Consider the following 25,393-nt stretch of genomic DNA (forward strand, 5'->3'; position numbering starts at 1 on the left):
TGGTTCTTTTTTTATCTTCCCTAAATTTTTGTTTGCTTGATGTTATCAATGACTGAGAATTATTTTGGAATCTCCTACAATGGTGGCAAATTTGTTAATTTGTCTCTCTAGTTTTACTTTATGTAAAAGTAAGTTGTTTCACTTACACATGGTAAGTTTAAAATTATTTCAATAGATGTAGAAAAATTATTTGAAAATGTCTAACCTCCATTCACGATAAAATGTCTCAGCAACTAGTAAGAAGGAAACTTCCTCAAACTGATAAAGGGCATCTAGCAAAAAACCTATAGCTAACATCACACTTAATTATGAAATACAGAAAGCATTCCCCCTAAGACAAAGAATAAGCCAAGGATGTCCACTCCAACTCCTTCTTTTCAACACTGTAAACACTGCGTGACAGTAAATTACAGCAACAAAAATATATGAACGGAATATGATTGGGAAGCAAGTAGTAACATTGATGTGGATTAAGGCTGCCCCAGCTAGAGAAGCCCAAGGTGACCTGGCCTACATGCCAAACTATATGACCCAGTGGACTTTTTTTATGGTATGAATTAGGACTGCCCCAGGGAGCCCGGGGCATCCTCACCTACATGCCCATCTATATGGCCAGATTCATATCTAAAGTTATATGACCGCACAATAACCAGACTCCACCTGCACTGAAATCATTTAATGACTTTTTACATCATCTTTTCTTTTTTTCCAGTAAAAATAAGTCACATACCCATGCCTTATAAAATTAGCCCTAACCCTCAACTCAGGGCAGCAGCAGGAGCTCTGCCTGCCTATGGGTCCTGTCCCCATGCCAGCAGGGGCAGCAGCACCAGCTCTGCCTGCCCATGGGTCCTGTCCCCATGCCAGTGGGGACAGCAGAAGTGGCAGCAGCAGGAGCTCTGACTGCCCGTGGGTCTTGTCCCCATGCCAGCGGGGGCAGCAGAAGCGGCAGCAGCGGGAGCTCTGACTGCCCATGGGTCCTGTCCCCATGCTATTCCACACTATTCTCTAAATAAAAGAGCACTACTGCCAGATCTTGAGAGTCTAAGAAATCTTTCTTTTGACTTCTCGGCTCACCGACCCCGCATCAACATGATCATGTAAATTAAAAATCCTGAGAAAGCTATAAAAAAGTTAAGACTAACAATTTAGGAAGATTGAAGGATACATAGTCAATATACAAAAATGAATTATATTTCTTAAACAACAGCAATAAATATTTGGAAAATTAATTTCAAAACCACTATCATTTATAAGAATATCCAAACACATGAAATACTTAGGAATACATTTAACAAAAAATGTGCAAAACATATTCAACGAAACCCACAAAACACTGCTGTATTAGTTTCTGAGGGCTGCCTGTAACAAAGTACCAAAAATTGGGTAGCTTAAAACAACAGAAATTTACTGTCTCACAGTTCGGGAAGGAAGAAGTTCAAATCATTGGGTCGGCAGTGCCGTGCTCCCTCTGATGGTGCCAGGGAAGAATCTTTCCTTGTCTCTTAGAGCTTTTGATGTTTGCTAGCAATCCTTGGTGTTTTTTTCACGTGTAGATGCATCACTCCAGTCACACGGCCATCTTCTCCTGAATGTCTTCATATTGTCTTCCCTCTGTGCATGTCTATCTCTGTGTCCAAATTTCCTGTTTATAAGGACACTATTCATATTGGATTAGGGCCTCCCCTAATAACCTCAAAAATGAAAACTTGATTTCCTCTATGAAGACTATTTCCAAATAAGGTCACATCCTGAGGTATGGGGGGATAGGACTTCAACATATAATTTTGAGGGGACAAAGTTCAACTCATAACAACCAATAACAAATTAAAGAAAATTTAAATAAATGGAGAGACTTTCATGCAAAGCTGGAAGCCAGAAGTTACTGAAATAACATTGTTAGAGTGTTGAGAAAAAATAAAAGTAATTCTAGAATTTTAAATATAGCTAAACTTTCCATTAGGAATGAAGAAATACAGATATATTCAGAAAAACAAAGTCTGTTTCCAGTTCTTTATTGAAAGAACTTCTAAAAAATGTGCACTTCAAAAATCTAGAGAAATTTATCCCAGAAGGAAGGCATGACATGAAAAAAGAAGAAAAAGAAGAGAAAGTAGTAAAAATTAGGTAAATCTAAACAAACTCTGTATGAACAAAATGACAATAATTATAATATCTACTAACCAAACTCTGTATGAACAAAATGACAATAATTATAATATCTACTAACCATTTATTTAGGTATTCTTTAATGTTTCTTAATAAACCTTCATAATTTTTACCTATAGCAGTTTTACAAAACTTTTGCTAGATTTATTCCTAGGTATTTGATATTCTGTTGCTATTGTAAATTATGCCTGTTTGTTACTGGTCTATAGAAATGCAATTGACATTTACATATTAATCTTATATCCAGACATCTATATTTATCTGTAGATTCCTTTCAGATTTTGAGGTAAACAATAATGTCATCTGAAATAATGATAGTTTTATTTCTTCCTTTGCATCCCTAATGTTTCTAAATTCTTCTTGTCTTATTACTCTAAGATCTTTTACATTCTCCTGTTCTTGTTTTAAAGAAATGATTCTATTATTGGCCATTTAAAGATGAGATTTTCTGTATGATTTTCAGAGACATTCTATAAGAGTGAGGAATTCTTTTCTAATTCATAATTTTCTAACAGATATCATTATGAATTTATGTTTAATTCTATCAAATTGATGTTTCCTTTGTGAGACTATTTTAAATTAAGAATCCATTTTTTGTTATTGAAAAATGAACATAGTTTTTCTCCTTTAATCTGTAAATGCTTTAAATCACATTTATAGATTTTTATAAAGCTGTTGGATTTCATTTGCTATTTTATATAGCTTTTTTTGTCACTTAGGAGTGAAAGGAGCCTATAAATCTCCTTTTTGGAATAGCTTTGTAGACTTTTGGTTTAAAACATATGTTTTCCTTGTAAATGAGCTTGGAAATCTTCCTTCTATGTATATTATACAAGAGTTTTATTAACCTGAGATAATTTGTCAAGATTTAGTACAAATTACCTATAAAAAAAAGACTAGGTCTAGCGTTTTCTCTAAAAAAAAGTTTTATTTCAACTTTAAACATATTAATAATACTTGTAGTTATAGAACTATTCAAGCATTTTATTTCTTAGTGACTCAATTTTCTTAAATATTATTTTCCTAAGAATTTGTCCATATTATGAATATTTTCAAAGTTGCTGATATATAATTGCAGATGGAGTTCCACTAACTGAATTAAACTTACAGTAGTCCCCCCTTATCCACTGTTTTGCTTTCTGCTGTTTCAGTTACCCATGGTAAATCACGTGGTCCAAAAATATTAAATGGAAAAATTCCAGAAATAAAAAATTCATGTTTTAAATTGTGCATCATTCTGAGTAGCGTGATGAAATCTTGCACCATCCTAATCTGTCCCTCCTGGAAGTGGATCATCCCTTTGTCTAGGTATCCATGCCGTATACACTACCTGCCCATTAATCACTTAGCAGCTGTCTCCATTATCAGACCCACTGGAATGGCATCATGCTTGAGCTCCAGGAACCCTTATTTTACTTAATAATGGCCCCAAAGCACAAGAGTAGTGATGTTGGCAATTCAGATATGCCAAAGAGAAGCCATAAAGTGCTTCCTTTAAGTAAAAAGGTAAAAGTTCTCCACTTAATAAGAAAAGAAAAAAATTGTATGCAGAGGTTGCTAAGATCTACAGTAACATTTATTAAAGCATATTGTTATAATTGTCCTATTTTATTATTAGTTGTTGTCATTAATCTCTTCCTGTGCGTAATTTGTAAACTAAACTTTATCATAGGTATATATGTATAGGAAAAACATAGTATATATAAGGGTTTGGTATTATCTGAGGTTTCATGTATCCACAGGGAGTCTTGGAACATAGCCCCCGCAGATGAGGGGGGGCTACAGTATTTTAATAACTACTTTACCTTATCTCCTCTTTTACACTCATATTATTTATCTGTGCCTAATCTGTTTTTGATCATGTCAGAGTTTTCAGAATTTTGTCTATTCAGTTTTTTATTTTTTTCTCTTATTTTTCTCTTTTGTTAGTTTTCAATTTCATTTTAGTTTGCATTTCTTAGAGTTGTATATAAATGGAATCATACAGTATGCATTTCTTTTGTTTGTCTTCCTTCACTCGGTATAATTATTCTCAGATTCATCCATGTTGTAGTGTATATCAATAGATCATTCTTTTATATTGCTGAATAATATTCTATTTTATGACTGTATCACAGTTTGTTTATCCATTACCCAGTTGAGGGGCATTTGGATTGTTTGATTATTCAAATCAAGTTACAATGAACATTCACGTACAAGTTGTATGGACATATGCTTTCACTTCTCTTTGGTAAATACCTCTAAGTGGAATGGCTGGATTATATGGCAGATACATGTTTAACTTTTTAAGAAAAACTGCCAAAGTGGTTTCCAAAGAGGCTATAACATTTTACACTCCCACCAGCAGTGTATGAGAGTTTTAGTCACCTCCCATCTTTCCCAGTACTTGGCACGGACAGTCTTCTTCATTTCAGCCATCCTAGTAAGTATCTAATGGTATCTCATTTACACCTTCCTAAAAACTAATATTGAACATCTTTTTATGTGTCTATTTTCCACCCTTCTGTCTTTTTTAATGGTCTTTCAAATCTTACATCCATTTTTTTATTAGTTATCCGTTTTCTGATTCATGAGTTTTGACAGTTGTCTATATTTTGGATACAAATCCTTTATCACATATGTGATTTGCAAATATTTCTTGTAGTCTGTGGCTTGGCTTTTCATTATCTTAACAGTATCCTTAAAAAAAAAAGATTGTTATTTTGAGGAAGTCCAATGTATCTATTTGTTATTTAATAGAACATGACTTTGGTGCCTATCTAAGAAATCTTTGCCTAACCAAAGGTGACAAAATTTTCTCCTAGGGGTTTCATAATTTTAGGGTTTACATTAATCCATTTTAGTTAAGTTTTGTATATTGTGTGAATAAAGTTTTATTTTTTTGGTTTTTGCATATGGATATTCACAAGCTTTAAGACCATTTGCTGAAAAGACTATCCTTTCATCGCTGAATTGCACCTTTGTTGAAGATCAGTTATCCATATATGCGCGGGTCTATATCTGTATCTATTGATGCATTTGTCTGTTTTTATCACAATGTCTTGATTACTGCAACTTTCTAATAAGTTTTGAATCAAGTAGTATAAGGCTTCCAACTTTGATCTTCTTTCATCAAAGTTGTTTTTAGCAATTCTAGGTACTTAGCATTTTCAAATAAATTTTAGAGTCAGTTTGTCAATTTACCCAAAAACCCTGTTGGGATTTTTAATTGAATTGAGCCTACAGATCACTTTGGGGGAAACTGACATAACAATATTGGCTTTTCTGATGCATGGACACAGTATATCTCTTCATTTATTTAGCTCTTTTTAATTTTATCTTAACAGTATTTTATAGTTTTTAGTTTAGAGGTCTTTTACAACATTTGTCAAATTTATGGCTATTTCATATTTTTGACACTATTTTAAATGGCACTGTGTTTTTAAATTTCAATTTTGCAAATGTTCATTGCAGGTATAAAGAAATATAGTTGATATTGTATCTTGACCTTGTATCCAGCATTCTTAATAAACTCACTTAATTATAATAGCTTTTGTAGATTCCATCTGACTTTCTATACAGATGAACATGTTGTATGCAAATAAAGACCATTTTACTTCTGCCATTTCAATCTGGATGCATTTGCTTTCTTTTTCTTGCCTCACATACCCGCTAGAACCCCCAATACAATTTTGAACAGAAGTGGGGAGAGCAGGCAACCTTTTCTTGTTCTGATCTTAGGAGAAAAGGTTTCAGTCTTTTACCACTAAGTATGATTTAGTTGTAAGCTTTGATAGACACCCTATATCTATGTTTTTGAGAAAGTTCCTTCTATTCTACTTTGCTTAAAGTTTTTTTTTTATAGAAGGAGATGTTGGATTTTTCATAATGAGTTTTGAAATCAAGTAATGTAAGGCTTCCAACTTTAATCTTCTTTCATTAAAATTGTTTTAAGCAATTCTAGGTACTTTGCATTTTCAAATAAATTTTAGAGTCAGTTTGTCAATTTACACAAAAAAGTCTTCTGGGATTTTTGAATTGAACTGAGTCTACAGACTCAATTTTTGAGTGAGCCTCAAAGCACCATAGTTGAATCTTTGCTCTTTTTCTTTTAAATCTGGTCTGACAATCTCTCTATAAACTTTTCTCCATGTAATTGAAGCTCTATTATTGCGTGATCACATGTTTAGGATTCACATGTTCTCTTGATCAATTTACCCCTTTATTATTAGAAAATATCCTCCTTTCTCCCTGGTAATATTCTTTGCTCTAAAATCTAATTTGTCTGATATTAATAACATTTCTTTTAATTAGTGTTAGTGTGGTATATCTTTTTCCATTAAACCTCTTTGTGTTTTTATACTAAAAATGGGTTTCTTGTAGGCAGTATATAGTAGGTTTTGTCTTGTTAAAAAAAAATCCACTGACAATCTTTGCCTTTTAACTGGGGCATTTTGACTATTTACATTTAATGTGATCATTGATTTGGTTGGTTTACATCTATCAAATTGCTATTTATTTTCTATTTGTCCCCTCTGTTCTTCATTCCATTTTTCTTCTTTTTCTGTATTCTTTTGAATGAAATGGATACTTTTATGGTTCCATTTTATCTTTTGTGTTGGCTTATTAGCTATAACGCTCTGATTTGTGGTTTTAGGGCTTAAAGTATACATAGTTCATTTAATATAATCTCCTTTCAAGTGATATCATACTACTTATCAAATAGTATAGTATAAAAAACACTATAAGCATAGATTTCGATTTTTTCTCTCCTACCCTTTGTGTTGCTGTTGTCATATATTTTCCTTTTATATATGTTGCATACCTTATACTACCATTGCTAATGTTTTAACAGCCAATTATATTTAAAGGTATTTAAACAATAAGAAAAAATCATACATTTACCCATGCAGTTACCATTTCTGGTGTTCCTCCTTCCTTTGTCTACCTCCATATTCTACTTTTCCATTTGGTATCATTATTCTTCTGCCCGAAGGACTTCCTTTAACATTGGTTGTAGTGCATGTCTTCTAGTGATGAGTTCTTTTAGCAGTTGTATGTTTGAAAAAGTCTTTATTTTTCCTTCATTTTAGAAAGAAATAGGAATGGGCATGGAATTCTAAACCGACATTTTTTTCTTTGAGTATGTACAACTGTTTCCAACGAAAAATCTGCAGTCATCTTTATCTTTATTCTTCAGTTACATATTCTGTTTTCTCTGGATGTTTTAAGATTTTCTACTTATTATTGGTTTTAAAGAATTTAATTATGATGTGCCTTGGTATGTTCTTATTTATGTTTCTTGTGCTTGGAGCTCATTGAGCTTGCGGGATATATGGGTTTATAGTTTTTATCAAAATTGGACAATTTTCAGCATTATTTCTTCAAATATTTTTATCCTTCCTCCTCTCTTCTCCTGTAGGGACTTGAATTACCTGTGCATTAGGCAGCTTCGCATTGTCCATAGGTCACAGATACTCTTATTTTTTTTTAATTCTCTTTCATATTTATGCTTCATTTTGGATAATTTATATTGCTGTATCTTCAAGTTCACTTACGTTTTTCTCTGCAATGTTTATTGTTGTTAATTCCATTTGGGATATTTTTATTTCAGACAATGCCGTTTTCATTTCCAGATGTTTGATTTGCATCCATTTATATCTTCCATGTCTCTATTTAACATTTTACAAATACAGAATATACTTCTATAATTGCTTAATATCCTATCTACTAATTATAACATCCGTACCTGTTCTTGTTTAGCTTTGATTGATTTATATACTTTTCATGGGTCATTTTTTTCTTTTTTGCATGGCTGCCAATTTTTTACTAGATGCCAGCCATTGTGAATTTTACACTGTTGTGTATTGGACATTTTTTTTATTCGTTTAAGTATTCTTGAGCTTTCTTCTGCATATAGAAACATTTTGATTAGTTCAGTTCTTGCTTTTAAGATTTGTGTATGTGATACAGTGTTCAGTCTAGGGCTAACTATTCTCCACACCACTGAGGCCAGACACTTCTGTGTACTCAACACACTGTCCCACGAAATTTGATGTTCTCCACTCTCACTGAAAAAAACAGACACTATTCTCAGGCACTGTTACTTCTAATCTTTTTGGGTGGTTCTTTCCCCAGCCTTGGGTAGATTCCTCCATTCATACACTGATCAATACTCAGCTGAACATTTGAAAGAGACCCTCTGCAGATCTTTGCAGTTCTCTCTCTGTATAGTTCTTTCCTTTCCAGTAGTCCATTCTGTGAACTCTAGATGCTTTGCTCTCGCTGTACTCTCAGCTCCATCTCCTTAGTTCAGGGAGTCCATAGGCTCCATCTGGGTTCTTTCCCTCTATGCTGTGTGCAGGAAACTCTCTTAAAGTGGTAGACTAGAGAAACTTTAGGGTTCAGTTCATTTATTTCCCTTCTCTTGGTAATTACTATCCTTAGTTGCCTGATACCTAGTGTTATTCAAACAAATGATTCATATATTTGGCCATTTTTATTGTTGTTTGAGGTGGGAAGGTAAGTCCAGTGCCTCCTACTCCATCTTGCTGTAAGGGGTAGCCTTCCTAAGGAAACCTGAAAATTTAGTGTGCCATTCCTCAGACATTTTATAACTACTTTCTAATCTTATTCAAGAAAACTATTTTTAAAAATATAAAAGTTAATTACATATATATATTTAAATATACTTAATATATTTATTATTTTAAAATATCTTTCAATTAAAATTGTTAAAACTAAGAGAAATCCCAGTGACCAGTTAAAAAATTTAACATCAATTTAAAATATCTTGACATATACTCAGTGCATGTGTGAATTTAAAAGTCATAATACATTGGAGTAATAAAACTAAATCTATTCCGTTTTCCTTGAAAGATATAACAAAATGGCTAAAACATTTGTTGTAGTTTTAATTCAACATACTTAGAATTTTTAACACTACTCCTTCATAAGTCAAAAACATTGAAAATTGTATCCATATAAATTCAAATTTTCTGAAACAGTGCACATAATAATACGGTATATACTAAACCATGTGTCTTTGATGAAATAGTACTAGACTAAAGGAGATAATACTAGACACACCTAAATCATGAATCACTGTATTTCAACAAATGTTTTTAATATCAAAATAACAAAGATGTAACATGGACATACTGGAAAAGTACTATCACCAGAAAAGGGAAGCTACTGACATTTTGTTTAGGAATTTAACATATGCACAATAGCCAGACAAAGCACAAAAACAACAAAACCAATTAAACTGTGCATATGGATACATGCATTAAACATTGCACATGCTAAAATTTACCTGAATTATATGAACATAAGGCTTTATCTGGAAAAAGAATGTTAAAATGATGTCAAAAACACATTTAAAAATCTTTACATGTAATATGGATATTGAAATCTAATTTCTGCTTTACAGTATAGACTGCAGATTAACATTTTTAAGTAAAAAAAGCCATACTAATTCAGAATAAAATAAGAAACAAAGCTCCATCATATCAGAATTAGTAAACAATTCAAATTATAAATTATGTTAGCAGAAACTCTGATTAAATGAAATAATTATAGGCTAAGAGCAAGCACAAATTAGTAAGACAAAATACATAAAATAAAAAATTAATGATAGACCTGCCCTGCATACAAATGGTTATAAATTCCGTTTAATAATACATGGTTATATAACATACCATGACACGTAAGAGGTAATTGTTACCCAAAGAAACTTAGCAGGCAAGAAGAAACTAATGAACCTAAACTGAAGGGATCTTAGAAAAACATTATTAATTTTGGAATTCCTGATTCTGGAAAAAGTATACTTTAAAATTTATTTCCTTTTGGAAGAGGAGAACTTTGAAAATTTATAGGGAACAAGTTATTTTTGACATTCTCTCTTGATAAAAAATATATATATATAATTTATCACAAGTAAGTTAGCAGGAAACCAATTAGCTAAGTTTTTCTATGTATGAATATTTACAAAGTCTTAAGAGGTAGCAAAATATTAATAAGTTGTTTTTACTTTGAAAGATGAGCAAATAAATTATCATCTGAATATACATTAGACATGTAAAGGAATCTATGAACTACCATGCCACAAAAAATTCCAGAGTAGTGAAAAGATGCCATAGACATGGAAAAATGTAAATATTTGTCCTGACACATCTACTTTGTTAGCCAAGGATAATAAATCACAGAATTTAGCCAAAGATAATAAATCACATCATTAGTTTCTAATGTTCAATTAAAAGATTTAAAATTTGAATGATACAATTCTGAACTTTATCTAACAAATAGAGAAGTAGTACGCTTGGCATTATCTTACATGACTGATCTGTCCCATTAGTGATCTACACAGTGGTGGACTCATAAAAATTCATTATATATTTTAAAAATCTATTGATACTCTTCTCTGAGTTTCCTTCCATTGCTTTCATATAGAGCTTGGTTAAACACTCACTTAAGTTTTTCTAATCCTTTAATATTTTAACTTTTTACATTTAAATTTCATTAAATCTGAAACTAATTTTGGTATATGATATAAGACAGTGGGTTGCTGCTAAAGGTTTAACAATTATCTCTCTGGGGGGAAAAAGCCTTGATATATAACATTTGCCAATTTCCGTAATGTAAATATTCCCATATAGCCACTTCAAACTATGAATATCACTGAATCTGAAAGGAAGAGATGTACACAACTGGCTCTAGCTCCAGCATACCACTGGATAAAAATTATTAACCATACCAAAATTAAAATATAATAGGAAGTAATGATCCTAGTGAAAGATACAAACATAAACTGAAAGTAAAAAGACTGATGATGCTTCAAAACGTCAAAAACTCTAATTATGTCACAACGTAAAAGAAAACTCTGAGAGTAACAATAATGAAGAATCTCATTATCCAAAAAATAAAAACAATGAAAATAACAAAAGAAGAGATAAACATAGTTACAACAATCTTTCTAAACTAGAAAAAAAAGCAGATGAAAGTAATATCAAGAAAAATTTGTACAATCAATAGAGCACACATGTAAATAATTGATACTACAAAATTGTCGTATGAAGAGGTGATCACAAAGTATCCAGCAAAAAATTGTAGGAAAAAGTATAATAGAGGTGTGTTACACAGTTAATAAAAATATCATGTTACTTTAAAAAAGATTTAATTGTTATAGTGTATATAATTTAAAATTGTAATATCAATGAATTGTTATATAAATATTTCCTTAAGTGAACATAATTGTAAATCTAAGTAAATATCTATATTGAAACAGTATTTTACATGCTGAAACAATTAACATCTTTAGTAGTTTTAAAATTCTTTGTAGACATCTTTGTATCATGTTAAATACTTTTTATTAAAACACTTAGGATGATGATATTGATATCGATTTATCACATGTGCAAATTCGTGCTAATATAACATATCCAAACTCTAGAATTTAGAATGGATATATACTTAATAAAGGAAATATTTCTGTTGTGTTCTTCCTACTTTATGTCATTCTACTTTTTATGTTCTTTCACGGTATCTTGGAATCATGAAGCTTCATTCTTGGGTTCAGCTTCAGTAAAACTGAGTATATGCCCCATATTGATATTATAATACATACAATGCCTTTCTTTTTTAAGTACAGCAGGATAAAAGTATAATTTCATGCTTTTTTTACATTGTCAATTATCTGAACATTATAGTTTAACGACAGGTTTAAATAAGCTAAGTTTACTACATTCATTTCCATTCGAAAACTATTATTTGAAGATTTTCTGTAAAGACAATGTTGTTAAGCAGACCCCCAAATGGTTTTCTGAAAGTCATTTATCTCATTATATCAATTTTATAGTCAGGGTAGTCCTGTGTGGTGTTCCTTTTTTATTTTTATTTTTTTGCTGGGGAAGATTCACCCTGGGCTAATATCTCTGCCAATCTTCCTCTATTTTTTAGTATGTGTGCCACCAGCACAGCATGGCTGCTAACAGAGTGGTGTAGGTCTGTACCTGGGAACCAAATCCAGGCCACCAAAGTGGAATGTGCTGAACTTAACCACTAGGCCACCAGGGCTGGCTCTGATTTTCCTTTTTACCACATTTGTCTAGTAAATATACCCTTAGGAAAAGAACATAAAAGTGAAATAATCAGTACTACCACCAAGAAGTATAAGGTTTAAATAAGCAGGGCAGGTTTTCACTGCCAGAATTTAGAATAAGACATTTTAATGAGTTTAAGATTAATAGTCAAAGAAGTACACTACTTCTTAAAACTGTGAGAATGGCATCACTATAATCAATATAGAACAAAAGACACCAAACTTTTCAAACTTTTTCTCCACAGATATTGTAAAGTACTTAATATTTTAAAGTGAGATGAGAGTGACTATGGGTGTTTTCTGTCAAGGATATAGTTCCTTTGTCTTTTTAAAATTAAAATTTCTATTCATTACTAAAAATTCATAATTTATAAAAACAGCTTTGAAATGAGAAAAAAGGTGTCAAAATGTTTCAAGCTATTGATTAAAGCTTAAATTATTATTATAGAGATTTTATTAATAATTATTGAAAATATATCCCAGATATATATAATAATTTAATATGTAATGTGTATATTATATATATTTATATATTTTTAAAACAATGTACGTATTTTGGTCCAAACTGTGATGTCAAAAATCACTGAAAGGGATTTTTATGGGGGGAGGTGGGGAATAATTTACATATTGTGGCATTTGCCCATTGGAGACGATTATGGTCATGACCTAACAAGAACATGTAATCTAAATGAAAGCAAGCCATTTCCCCCCTGATTTTTCCACTGCACTTTGCTGCCCTCCATAACACTTACTACATTTAACTTCTTCAATTCCAAAATACATGAGGCTTCATTTATAAGCAAGGTATGCATTCGTTTACAGGGTATAATGAAGGGAAACGCCTCCCCTCAAAACCTTTTTTTTTCAGGCTGCAGCACATCAAGGAGAGACAATAAATCATGTTAAGATGTTATTGTGCTATTTCTTTCAGACTTCAATCCTCAAACTCTATTTAAAATGATAAATTTCCTAACCTAGCACTCAATGTTTCTGCAACATCTCATCATTCTATTCAGATTTTACGTCTTTATCTTCTCAAACTTAGTATTTTACCTTTTTACCTCCATTTATTGAAATCCTACTTATTCTTCTCAGGCCTAGCTAAAACACTTATCATAGCTTGTACTATTGTCTCATACTTCTAAATTACTACAGCACTCTACATAAGCTTACAATTTTAATTTTTATAACTCTCCTTCCTATATATGATTTAAAAAATTATACAAAGTCAAAGATTAAGTATGGCATGTTCATGTACTGGGATATTAATTGTGTTTTATTATCCTTACATTTTTCCCTTCCACACTTTAAAGAGGTAGCAAGACTTCCGTGTTTCTTTGAATTAGGAAGATTTACATTTTAGGATTAAAAGCAAAGTGAGATGTAGACATGTTACTTCCCATACTCTCGGCTTATTAACGAGATTATGATAGAGGAGAGAAAGAGAGAGGAGTGTAGAGGGTGCAGAATGAGGAGGCAAGCACTGCTAACAGTCAAGATTCCTCAGAATTACTAAGAAGACAGTGGCTAGAGAGCCTTGTGAATAAGGACCCAGGCTGTAGGATCTCTCCAGAGTCCAGTGATATTTTAGGATTCCATGCGAATAGTTCCACGATACAGCTGAGAAAGATGGATGCTAAGCAGCAGAGCAACTAGCATTAGTAAAGAACATCCATGTACAGACTTGGACACAGTAACCACTACACACTGGGACACGTCAGTGGAACTCAATCAGGATTAAAAATTAATGGGTCTTTCCTGAATGTTGTCCATCATTAGGGCTTTCTAGAATCTCTGTTGGGAGGTGGGAATAGGTAAGGAGAAGGACATTTGACTGGGAACAAATGTACCTAACTAAGAGTCACATTAAATATAATTTTGGGGGGAAGAAAAGGTATTTCATATGCAAGTTTGTAAATAAGAGTTTGACTTGTTACCGAAGTATAATGTATCTTTGGCTCAATCACAGTATCAGCACCATAGACATAGCAGGTAACTAAATATTTGTTGATGTAATTAAAATACGTGGATTTCAAACTAAAGAAAAAAAGACCAATCAAAAATAAATAATACTCTGTAAAATATTAAGCAAAATTACATTAAATCTAAATGTATGAGTTATCCTAATAAAAGATAAATATTGTCAGAATGGATTTAGGAAGATCAACTTTACATTGTTTTCAATAGACAAACTTTAAACATAAGGACACAGAGAGGTAGAAAGTAAAAGGATTGAGAGAGATATACCATACAAAAAACATTAACCAAAAAAAGCTGAAGCAGCAATAGTAACATCAAAGTAGGTATAAAGAAAAAGCATTCCTGGATATAAAAAGAGACATTATGTAATGATAAAGTTATCAGTCTACTAGGAAAAATATAACAATTCTAGACCTGTAACATAACTTCAAAATACATATGATATATAATACATGAAGTATGATGTCCACAATCATACATGGAGATTTTAACATACCTCTCTCAACAAATGATAGAATAATCAGACAAAGGATCAGCAAAAACAAAACTGAGCCACAAAATTAATAAACCTGCTGAACTTGACATACATAGAACATGTACCAACCTATGACAAAATAAACATTCTTTTCAAGAACATTTACCAAAATTGATTACATGCAGCACCATAAAGCAAATGATTAATTTTAAAGATTCCAAATTATTCAGAGTATACACTCTTATAAGAGAGGAATAATGCTAGACGTCAATATAAAAAAATCCTAGAAAATCCCTAGAGTTTGGAAATTTAACACAATACTCCTAAATAATCCACAGGTAAAGGAAAGCATTACATTAAAAATTATGTAAGTATCCTTCTGAAGAAATGAGAAGAGACAAATAAACTAAAGTAAAGAAAGTAAAAAAAGAGAAATAAGAAAAAGAAAAATAGAAAAGAAAAACAAACATACAACCTAGAAAATAAACAAAACAAAAATGGTGTTTTTTGGAAAAGACTTTTAAAATTGATAGATCATTAGAAAGTCTGAGAAAAAAAAAGGAAAAGGAACAAATTACCAATATGAAGGAAAAGAGGACGTCACTACACATCCAACAGACATTAACAGATAATAAAATGCTACTAGGAACAATTTTATGCAAATATATTTTTTAGAAGTTAGGAGAAATGTTCAAATTCCAAGAAAATTCCAACTTAAAGTTGACACAAGCAGACATAAAATTAAGAATAGTTCTAAATACGGTAGAAAAATTGAAATTGTAATTTAAATCTCATACAGAAATTACCAACCCCAATGACTTAAATGGATAATACTTCTAAACATTTAAAGAAATGATACCAATAATATACAAATTCTTTCAAACAATATAAAATGAGAGTACACTTCTAATCATTTTATGAGGGCAGCATAACACTAAAATCAAAACTTGACAGATATTACAGGAAGGAAAATAAAAGTCATCAAATAATAAAAGAAGGAACATTTTCTAATACTTTTTATGAAGGCCACATAACATTAATAACAGAAGCCAATTAAAGACAATCTTTCTCTCTCTCTCCTGAATACAGATGCTAAAATTCTACACATAATATCAGCAAATTGAATCCAGAGAGGAAGAAATAACACATCATGAGCTAGCTGAGTTTATTACAGGAACACTAGATCACTTTAACATTTGAAAATCAATGCAATTTACCACATCAATAGAATAAAAGAGAAATGCCATACAGTTACATACATATATACAGAAAAAAATTGATAAAATTTAACATCCACTGATAATTAAAAACTTTCATCAAACTAGGAATAAAATATACCTTCCTGAATCTAAGCAAACAGAAATTTAGAGCAAATATCAAAGGTAGTGGGGAAATATTTCAAGCTTTTCTCAAGGAATGGGGAACAAAACATGGATGCTAACTTCTACTCAACAAAGTTACTTACACTCAACATTTTATCATTGGACCTAGCCAAAGCATCAAGTAAGACAAGGAAGAGCAAGGTATAACAATTTGAAAGAAAGAGGATAAATTGTCATTAATCACAAATGACACAATGTTGTACATCAAATTTCAAAATAATGTATGGAAATGTTGTTATGATTCATTGAATAATAATAAATAATAAATTTTATTTCAGTATACCAGCATCAATTTAAACCAAATTCCTAGTTATAGATCTAATAAAGATGCGAAACCTCCACCTTGAAATCTATTAAAATATTATTTAAAGATATATCAGATTCATGGAATTCTTGGAATATTCATAGAATATATATCGAATTCTCTCCACTCCAGGGAAAAATTTCAGTTCTCCCTAGACTGATCAATGTAATTTGAATCAAAATCCCAGAAGAGTATTTGTGGAAAATAATCATTTGATACTCAATTTATTTGTAAGTGCAAGAGGTTAAGAATAGAAACAACAGTCTTGAAGAAGAACAAAGCTGGGTTAATTACACTATCAGATATCACAATTTATTATACAGTTATAGTAACGAAGACACTTTGGTATTGGCACAAGAATAGAAAAGTTGTCTAATTGAAAGGAATAGAGTTCAGAAATTAATCACATGCTATGTAGCCTTTACAATAAATATGCTGGATCAAGCGGACATCCACAGGGTAAGAATGAATTTTGATCCCCACCTTGCACAAAATACAAAAATCAATTCCACATGAATTTTAGATTTAATGAAAAGAGTAGGGCTCTATTCTAGAAGAAAAATAGGAACATATCATTATGACCTTGAAGAAGACAAAGATTTTTTTACAGATCATACCAAAAAAGCACTAATCCTAAAGAAAAAATTGAAAACTAAAATACATTAATATTAAAAACTTCTGTTGATCAAAAGATCTCATTAAAGAGTGAAATACCAAGCCATAGAGCAGAATACATTTGCAATTCACATATCATATAAAGAATTCAAATCTATAATTTAAAAAAAGAAACCACTCATAAATCAACAAAAAAAGACAGACTCTAAAAGAAAAATGGGCTAGAAATTTGATAGGCTCTTCATAAAAGAGGAGATATAAATGGTCAGTTAAGCAATGAAAAAGTTTGTTAGACAAACGCGAATTGAAGCCATAATGAGATAGCACTGCACATCCACCTAGACGGGTGGATAAAAAGCATTAAAACACCAAAATTATGTTAGGATGTAGAGAAACTAAAACCTTTATTCACTGCTGTAGGGAAGTATAAATTGGTGCAGTTTTGGAAATTGCTTATCAATATTTACTGCAACTGAATACATGCATAGCCTATTATCTATCTATTCTACTATTAGGCATATTTAAAGTAAAAATGACCACATCTGATTTCCAAAAGGCATGTATAAGAATGTTCATTGCAACACTCTTAGGAAGAGCCAAAATCTGAAAGCAAACTATTAATCAACTGTAGAATGCATACATTTTTGTATATCTATAGAAAGGAATTGTATGTAGCAATGAAAATAAATAAACTGTAATTATACGGAGCAATATCGATGAATCTCATACACACAGTGGTAAGAAAAAAAAGCCAGATGTGAAAGAGTAATATATTGTGTAATTTCATTTCTATAAAATTCATATGTGTGTGTATTTCATTTATATGAAGTTAAAAAATAAAACTATTCTATGGTATTTGAAGTCAGCATAGTTGTCACCTTGGCAGAGGGAATAATTAGTGGAGGACAGTAAGAGGAAGGCTGGTGATGTCCCATCTCTAGACGCAAGTGCTAGTTACATAGTGTGGTTACTTGGTGAAAATTCACCTGGTTGTACATTTATGATTTATACACATTTCTGTATAAACGCTATAAGTCAGTAAAAAGTATACTTAAAAATGTAGACTTCTGCTTCTGAGAATGGTAGAGTAGCTTATATCAAAATATAGATTATATCTCCTGCCAGCAATAATTTAAAAATCTGGACAAAATATTTTTAATTAAAAAAACTGTTTAAAGACACCAGAGAACAAACAAATGCAGGCAGAAATTGGTGAGATGACTCTTGAAATAAGCAAAGCACATATTTAAACAGCTTTTCCCCTAAGGGCCTTCTCAATTTGGTTCACTGCAGAAGAGTTACAGCTCAAGCAAAAAGCCTCAGTCTTACAAGGCTGAGGACCCAGAGATCAGAATTCAGAGTTGTTAGAGCAGCTAGAATTGTAAGGGAAATCCTGGAAAGCAGAGAGCAAGAGAAGGAGGAGACCCCAAATTACACACAATAGCCCCTCAAATCCTTGCCTGAATTGCAAACTGCAGAGGGAAAAACAAGAAGAAACCCACCAGAAAGCCACAGCTAAAAGGCTAAAAGAGCTGCAAGGGGATTTCAGCAACTTCCTGATGCACAGGACATAGAGTTTGGAGTTTGTCTCACTATATTATAGGATTTGGGCCAACATCTTGGACTTTGCCTAGAAAGTTCACATCTTAGAAATAAGAATCAGAAACCAGACTAAGGACTATGCCTTAGAACTATGGAAGAGTCAAAACAGAAACACTCTACTCTATCTTCCATAGGTTGTAGGTGGTCCTTCAGTAACTTCATTGTCTGCTAATATAGAATGTAACATTCTTCCAAATCCAGAGTCTCCAAAACGTATTAAACATCATGTCTGGTACACAACAAAAATTAGTAGATATATAAAACACACAGAATGTGATCCATAATCAAAGGAAAAAACAAACGTAAGTAGACTCACAGAAGACCAAGTTGTTGGAATTAGCAGACTTTAAATTAAATACTATAAATAGATTAAAGAATTTACAGGATTCTATATATATACATATACATATGTAATGTATGTATAATTCTGTAAATTCTTAAATATATTTACATTTATACACATATATGTGTTTATACATACACACAGACATAATAAAAGAATGGGTATCAGGAAGGATACAAAAACTAAGAAAACCAAATGTAAATCTTAAAATTAACAATATCTTTAATAGGACAATTCACAGTATGGTTTTCACAGAAAACTGGATATCGTAGAAGAAAATATCAGTCAACTTGAAGACAGTTGAAGAAAAATACTCAAACCTCAGGAAGAGAAAAAAGATTTAAAAATAGAGACTCAATAAGCTATGGAACAATATCAAGAGGTCTTCATACATGTAACTGCAGTCCAAGAGAGGGAGAAGTAAGAGAATGGGGTAGAGAATTGGAAGCAACATTGACCAAAAAATCCCCCCAAATAGCTGAAATCCTGAGAAACTTCAATTATGAAATCATGTCTTTTTTATCTTATACCTCTCAACAGCATCATTTTAGCTTTGTCTCAATGATTTGTTTCCATTCACTTTTCTTTGAAGAATTTTAGTCATGAGGATGAATGAAAATATAATAGATATGATGTTTTCTATTTTAAAAAGTGAAAAGGGTGATAATATTACATTTTACTAAGTAAAGAATTAACATTTGAGAAGTCAAAGAGATGAATCTGTTTGATATAAGACAAAAAAAGAATGAAGGACCAAAAAAATAAAACGCTGATGGATTTTTATAGTTCAAATTGTGATAATAATGGTTAATAAGATATCAAGTAGTAAACAAATTATAAAATAACTTCTGTCATATTTAAAAAGGAAGATTTTTTTCCCTTAAGACGCTATGGAACTTTAACTGAATAAAGGAAAAGAATATATAAAAATAAAAATTTATACATCAAAATACTCTTTCAAAAACAATCTCTTTACGTTTCGGAGAAAGTAATGAATAAAGTTTCTCATCAATGAATCAAAAATAAAACTATATTAATATGTAAGGTATTTTGCCATCTATAAAAGCAATCTCACTTCCCGAATTCTATTTTATAGTTTGGACTATGCATAATTCACAGTAAAATGCAAACACTAATAATAATAATAACAACAAAAACAACATCAGTTTATATTACTGAGATTATTTAACTCTTATAACCATCCTATAATGTAGGCATCATTATTTCCATTTTCTAAAGGGGGAAAGTGAAGCATAGAGAAACGACCCACCTAAAGTCATACAGCTCTTAAGCGAGAGAGTCAAAATTTAAACTGGTTTGTCTGAGCAATGTTTATGGTCTTGGTTTCAACCACTTTGCTATAGCCTACGTATTCATAAAGTACTTGGCATAATGAAGGCGGAAATCATAATTTCAGATATCTACAGCTACATGACAAAATTCTACTATATTAGCTATCTCATCCTATATTTAAGATTCTAAGAGCTAAAATTAAAACATAACTGTGCATCATTTCGGGTCATACTGTGATGAATGAATGCCATTAGTATACCCTCATTTTAAGCATATCAAACAATTTAAAAGCTTCAATACCTATGAAAACACTAATAGATGCCTGTTAATACCCATAATAGTATCTTCAAATTCTATGTCATATATATCATTCAAGATAATTCAATAAAGGTGTGAGAAATTTTACTGAAAACTTACTTTGCAACCTGCGTGTTGGGCTCTCTCCATGGAGCTGTCGTCGAGGCATATATGGAGAAGGGTGGGGAAGTGGCAATGAAGAGACATCATGGGTCTGAAGTTTGTACCAATGTGGTTCATCATCTAATAATGCTGTTTCTAATTCAATTAAAATCTACAAAGCCAAGAGACAAAGGACTGTTACATACCAATAAAATAGAATTCTGTTTAATGGTCTCATAACTTTTATAATAATGATAATTGTAACAGTAATGCTGTTAGGTCAAAAGCAAGGTTATATTGCAAAACTGTCAATATATTTTGACAATAATTAAATAAAAGATAAATATTTACAACTTCTTATTGATTTAATAGTTTTAAATATCTAAGACATTTATTTTGTAGACCCTTGATCAGCCACCTACCAGAGGCTGTTAAATTTGCCATTATCAAAATAACACTTTACTAAAAATTTGTAATAATAACTAATATATGTATATATGATTTTATAATTTAAAAAAGCATTTTTATTTGCATTCATTATTTAACCTTTAGAAAAAGTCTTAAATGGGCAGAGAAAAACAAATTAGAAGTGCCTACTGTGTGTTAAGAACTATGTAAAATGTTATCTTAATTCTCAGAAAAAAACCCTACAAGTTTGATCTTTATTATTCATGTTTTACAGATAAGAATACCAAGTCTAAAACAAAGTCTGTCTTACTTAAATCTCTGTGTTCAACATATCCTGCTGCTAAGGATTCAAAACAGGAAAGAAAAAAAAAGAACGGATTTCTAATATGAACCATATTGTAATATGGATTTTATAAGATGAATATTTAACAAATTTACAAAGAAAATCAGCCCATAGAAATAAATGACTCTTTTTATTTTCTTTTAGGGTCATGTGCAAATATGACAGTGTTTTTGCTTACGTATATGAGAACCGTTATATAATGACAAATCACTGTTTAGCTAAGGAGGTAAAGATGCAGAACAGCTAAGTTATTCTTTCTTTCTTCCTAAATTTGCCCCAGTCATTCTCAAAATTGCAGACACTCTGTTCCAAATGTTTACATACACACACACACACACACACACACACGTATTTAATCCTCACATTAGCCCTGAGTTACATACTACTATGATTCCCACTTAAAGAGGAAACTGAAGCACAAATAGATTAAATAACTTGCTCAAAGACACAAAGCTAGGAAGTGGTAGTGTCGGGAATGCAGACTCAGGCAGCTGGTCCCAGACTTTGCTCCTAACAACTATGTTACCCTTCTTCCCAACTGGTTTACCACTCTTTGACTCTTTATCTAACAACACTAAGGTCAATATTTCTACGGATTGTTGTTTTTCCCATGAGATTACCATTTAATTTACTCAGGAAAACCAACCACACTCAAAAAAGCTGAAAGCAGTTAACTCTCCAATTGACTCTTCACGTTACAGCTAGAAGTATTTTTCTCAAGTACAAATGCAATCAAGCCATTCTCTTTCTAAAATCTATCATTTGTTCCCATTATCCACAAGATAAAATCCAAACTTCTTAATATGGTATATTAAGGGACATGATCTGGTGTCAGTTTAACCATCAAGTCTCATTTCTTATCACTTTTCTTTCCAATTTTAATACTCCAAGACCCCCTCAACTCTAGTATCATGTTATTTCCACTGCAGGAAATCCACTCCCCTTGACTTTGCTAAATTCTCCTTTTTCTATGGCACCTTCCCTGGACCACTTGCCCTCCCCTGCACGGCAAGTATGTGTATTCCTACTGCATTTTTCCTGCAACAGCAACTGCTATTCTATAATTGCTTATTCACTTGTGTGTATCCCCAGCGGATTATAAATTCCTTGAAAGAAGTAATATGCCTTATTCACCTCTGAGGTCTCGGTCCCTAGCATATTACAGGCACATTACGGGTCTTAAAAAAATAATCCATGAATAGGGAAATGCAAATCAAAACTACACTAAGATATCACCTTACACCCATTAGAATGACAAAAATATCTAAAACTAATAGTAACAAATGTTGGAGAGGTTGTGAAGAAAAAGGAACCCTCATACACTGCTGGTGGGAATTCAAACTGGTGCAGCCACTACGGAAAACAGTATGGTGATTTCTCAAAAAATTAAAAATAGAACTACCATATGACCCAGCTATCCCACTACTGGGTATCTATCCAGAGAGCTTGAAGTCAGCAATTCCAAAAGTCCTATGCACCCCAATGTTTATTGCAGCATTAGGTACAATAGCCAAGACATGGAAGCAACCTAAGTGCCCATCAACAGATGATTGGATAAAGAAGATGTGGTATATATATACAATGGAATACTACTCAGCTGTAAAAAAGAACAAAATCGTCCCATTTGCAACAACACGGATGGACCTTGAGGGAATTATGCTAAGTGAAATAAACCAGATAGAGAAGGACAATCTCTGCATGACTCCACTCATATGAGGAATTTAAAAATATAGACAGAGGGAACAGATTAGTGGCTACCGGGGGAAAGACAGGGTGGGAGGTGGGCACAAAGGGTGAAGTGGTGCACCTACAACACGACTGACAAACAATAATGTACAACTGAAATTTCACAAGATTGTAACCTATCATTAACTCAATAAAATTTTTTTTTAAAAATCCATGAATAAAGGATTGAACTACTAGTGGTACAGTTGGTTCAGTAAAGTAAAATGATATATACACTATAAACCCAACAATATATTTGTGAAATACAAACCAACCTTTTATCATTCAATGCTGAGATATCTATAGGAATAAATGTGAAAATTGTCACAGAGTATTTAGAACCATTGTTTTTTATGGCATCAAAATTTTGTCTTAAAGCAGTGGCTAAATTCATTCTGTTAAAGAAATTATGTTTACTTTTTCAGATATTCAAACTATAAAATTTTACTGATAGTCACATAAACCAAAGTATTCAGGGTGACATGAATTGTCCAAGCTTTAAAACAATTCCAGATACCTCTCCTAAGAATTCACTTTCTTCCTCTCGAACTCGAGCTTGATCCCAAAGGGTAATCTCCAGCATTCGTTCCCGAAATTCTCTCCGGTGGACTGGAGAATAAATGAATGTTTGGTTCCATTTGGGCTCCAACGTTTTCTTTACTGTTTTAGTTCTTCTCTTGTTTTTATCACTGAAAAAAATAAGAATATATGAACTTCTATAAACCTTTTTCTAAGTATTGCCCTAAAAATTAACTTAAAATTTCTCAAGAAATAAGCCAAGTGAAGTTTTACCATAAATGTATTATATAATACAAATATTATAATCTTTAAAATTATTACTAAAATTTATAAGGTATATAATTATATCACTTTATAAGTATGACAATAATAGCAATATTTCAACAAATCTGAAATTTTTCCATGACAGATAGTCAAAAACTTAAATCTTTCTCAAAATCTAAATAAAACCAGACTGAAGAATCCTAACTGTTAAAATTTTCTAACATATTGTCCTACTGGAAACCTTCAAACTGGCAATTAACCAACAACATTACATATACTATTCACTTAAACTACAGAAGTCTTATTGTACAAAAAGTCTAGCAAATTGTGACCTTCACAACTTCACATCCATATAGTTTAGCTAACGAGCAACTGTAATTACATTTTATCAAGTTACTTTCTTACATACAAGAACTACATACTTGCCAATTTGACAGTTTCGGGTCTTTAAAAACATTGTAAAATTATCTGTATCTGAGGTAGCCGCTATAATGTGGGATAGAAATGCAAGCTGGCAATCCTGACAGATGAGACTTCCAACTCAGAGGCTTCCACACTTTTTTGGACTATGTATCTCTATCAAAGGAATGTTTTTGACTATGTATCCCATTATATGCACATATATTTATGAATTATATACATGTATTACTATACTGACGTACTAATATATTGTGTCTATTGGTAAATATTAAAAAATGGGAATTAAAAATTAGATACAAATAAAAATATAAATATTTTATCCTAACTCCAATGGATTGTCTTACATATCCCCTCAGTACATCCATTCTTTTTGGAGATCATTATTCTAGCTTATTAGAGAGGATCAATGGCTGAAGAGGAAGAAAGAAAATCTTCTAGGAAGGAACCGTTAAGCTATCTAGAAAGCCTATTTGAAGTGAGAAGTGGACAATGAACTTCAAGTGGAACCATAGTAACTGCTACAAATTCTCTCAGCACAGTACAGTTCTAAGTGTGTTGGGAAATAGGAAACAGGGAGACGTAAGAAGGGATAAAGTGTCTCTGAATTGGGGAGGCTATGCAACTTCTTCTCTTAGTTGACTATAGGGCTTAATGTTTAATATAGGTTTGCCTTAAGTAATCCAGAGCACATACGTTTCTAGAGCACACACATTTAAGCGGCACAAAGCCACCTTAAAGCAATGTATATTTATTAATCTCTGAGGTCTTGGTAGGAAAATAATTTTGAAAGCCCATGTAGGAGATTTTATCTCTATTCAAATTTATGGAAGAGTGGTACTGTAAATAAAACTAAATAAATAATAGAAATAGTAACAAACACTATGATTTATGACTCGTTCTGTCACTGCCTCCCTTCATCTAAAATTTTAATGAATATTTACAAAGCTTCTAGTAATTATATTCCATCCATTAGAGAATGAAATATGAGACCCTGTCAAGAGATAACATTCCTTCCATGAAGGACAGGAAGAAAGCATTTAGCAGGAGCATTGCTGTCTAATTCAAGAATGCTTT

The 25,393-nt window shown here is 31.8% G+C and overlaps 1 protein-coding gene across 1 annotated transcript in view; it reads right to left on the reverse strand.

Annotated features, from left to right (window-relative positions):
• RIMS2 (regulating synaptic membrane exocytosis 2) overlaps positions 1 to 25,393 on the reverse strand; it is a 572,812-nt gene that overhangs the window by 229,742 nt on the left and 317,677 nt on the right. The window contains exons 15-16 of the mRNA XM_046642144.1: positions 23,634 to 23,805; positions 20,659 to 20,812 (exon numbers count right to left, since the gene is read on the reverse strand). Of these exons, the coding sequence (XP_046498100.1) occupies positions 20,659 to 20,812; positions 23,634 to 23,805 (326 nt within the window). The remainder of the gene's footprint in view (positions 1 to 20,658; positions 20,813 to 23,633; positions 23,806 to 25,393) is intronic.

The sequence above is a fragment of the Equus quagga genome, chromosome 16 (genome assembly GCF_021613505.1).
Source record: "Equus quagga isolate Etosha38 chromosome 16, UCLA_HA_Equagga_1.0, whole genome shotgun sequence".
Taxonomy (NCBI): Eukaryota; Metazoa; Chordata; class Mammalia; order Perissodactyla; family Equidae; genus Equus; species Equus quagga.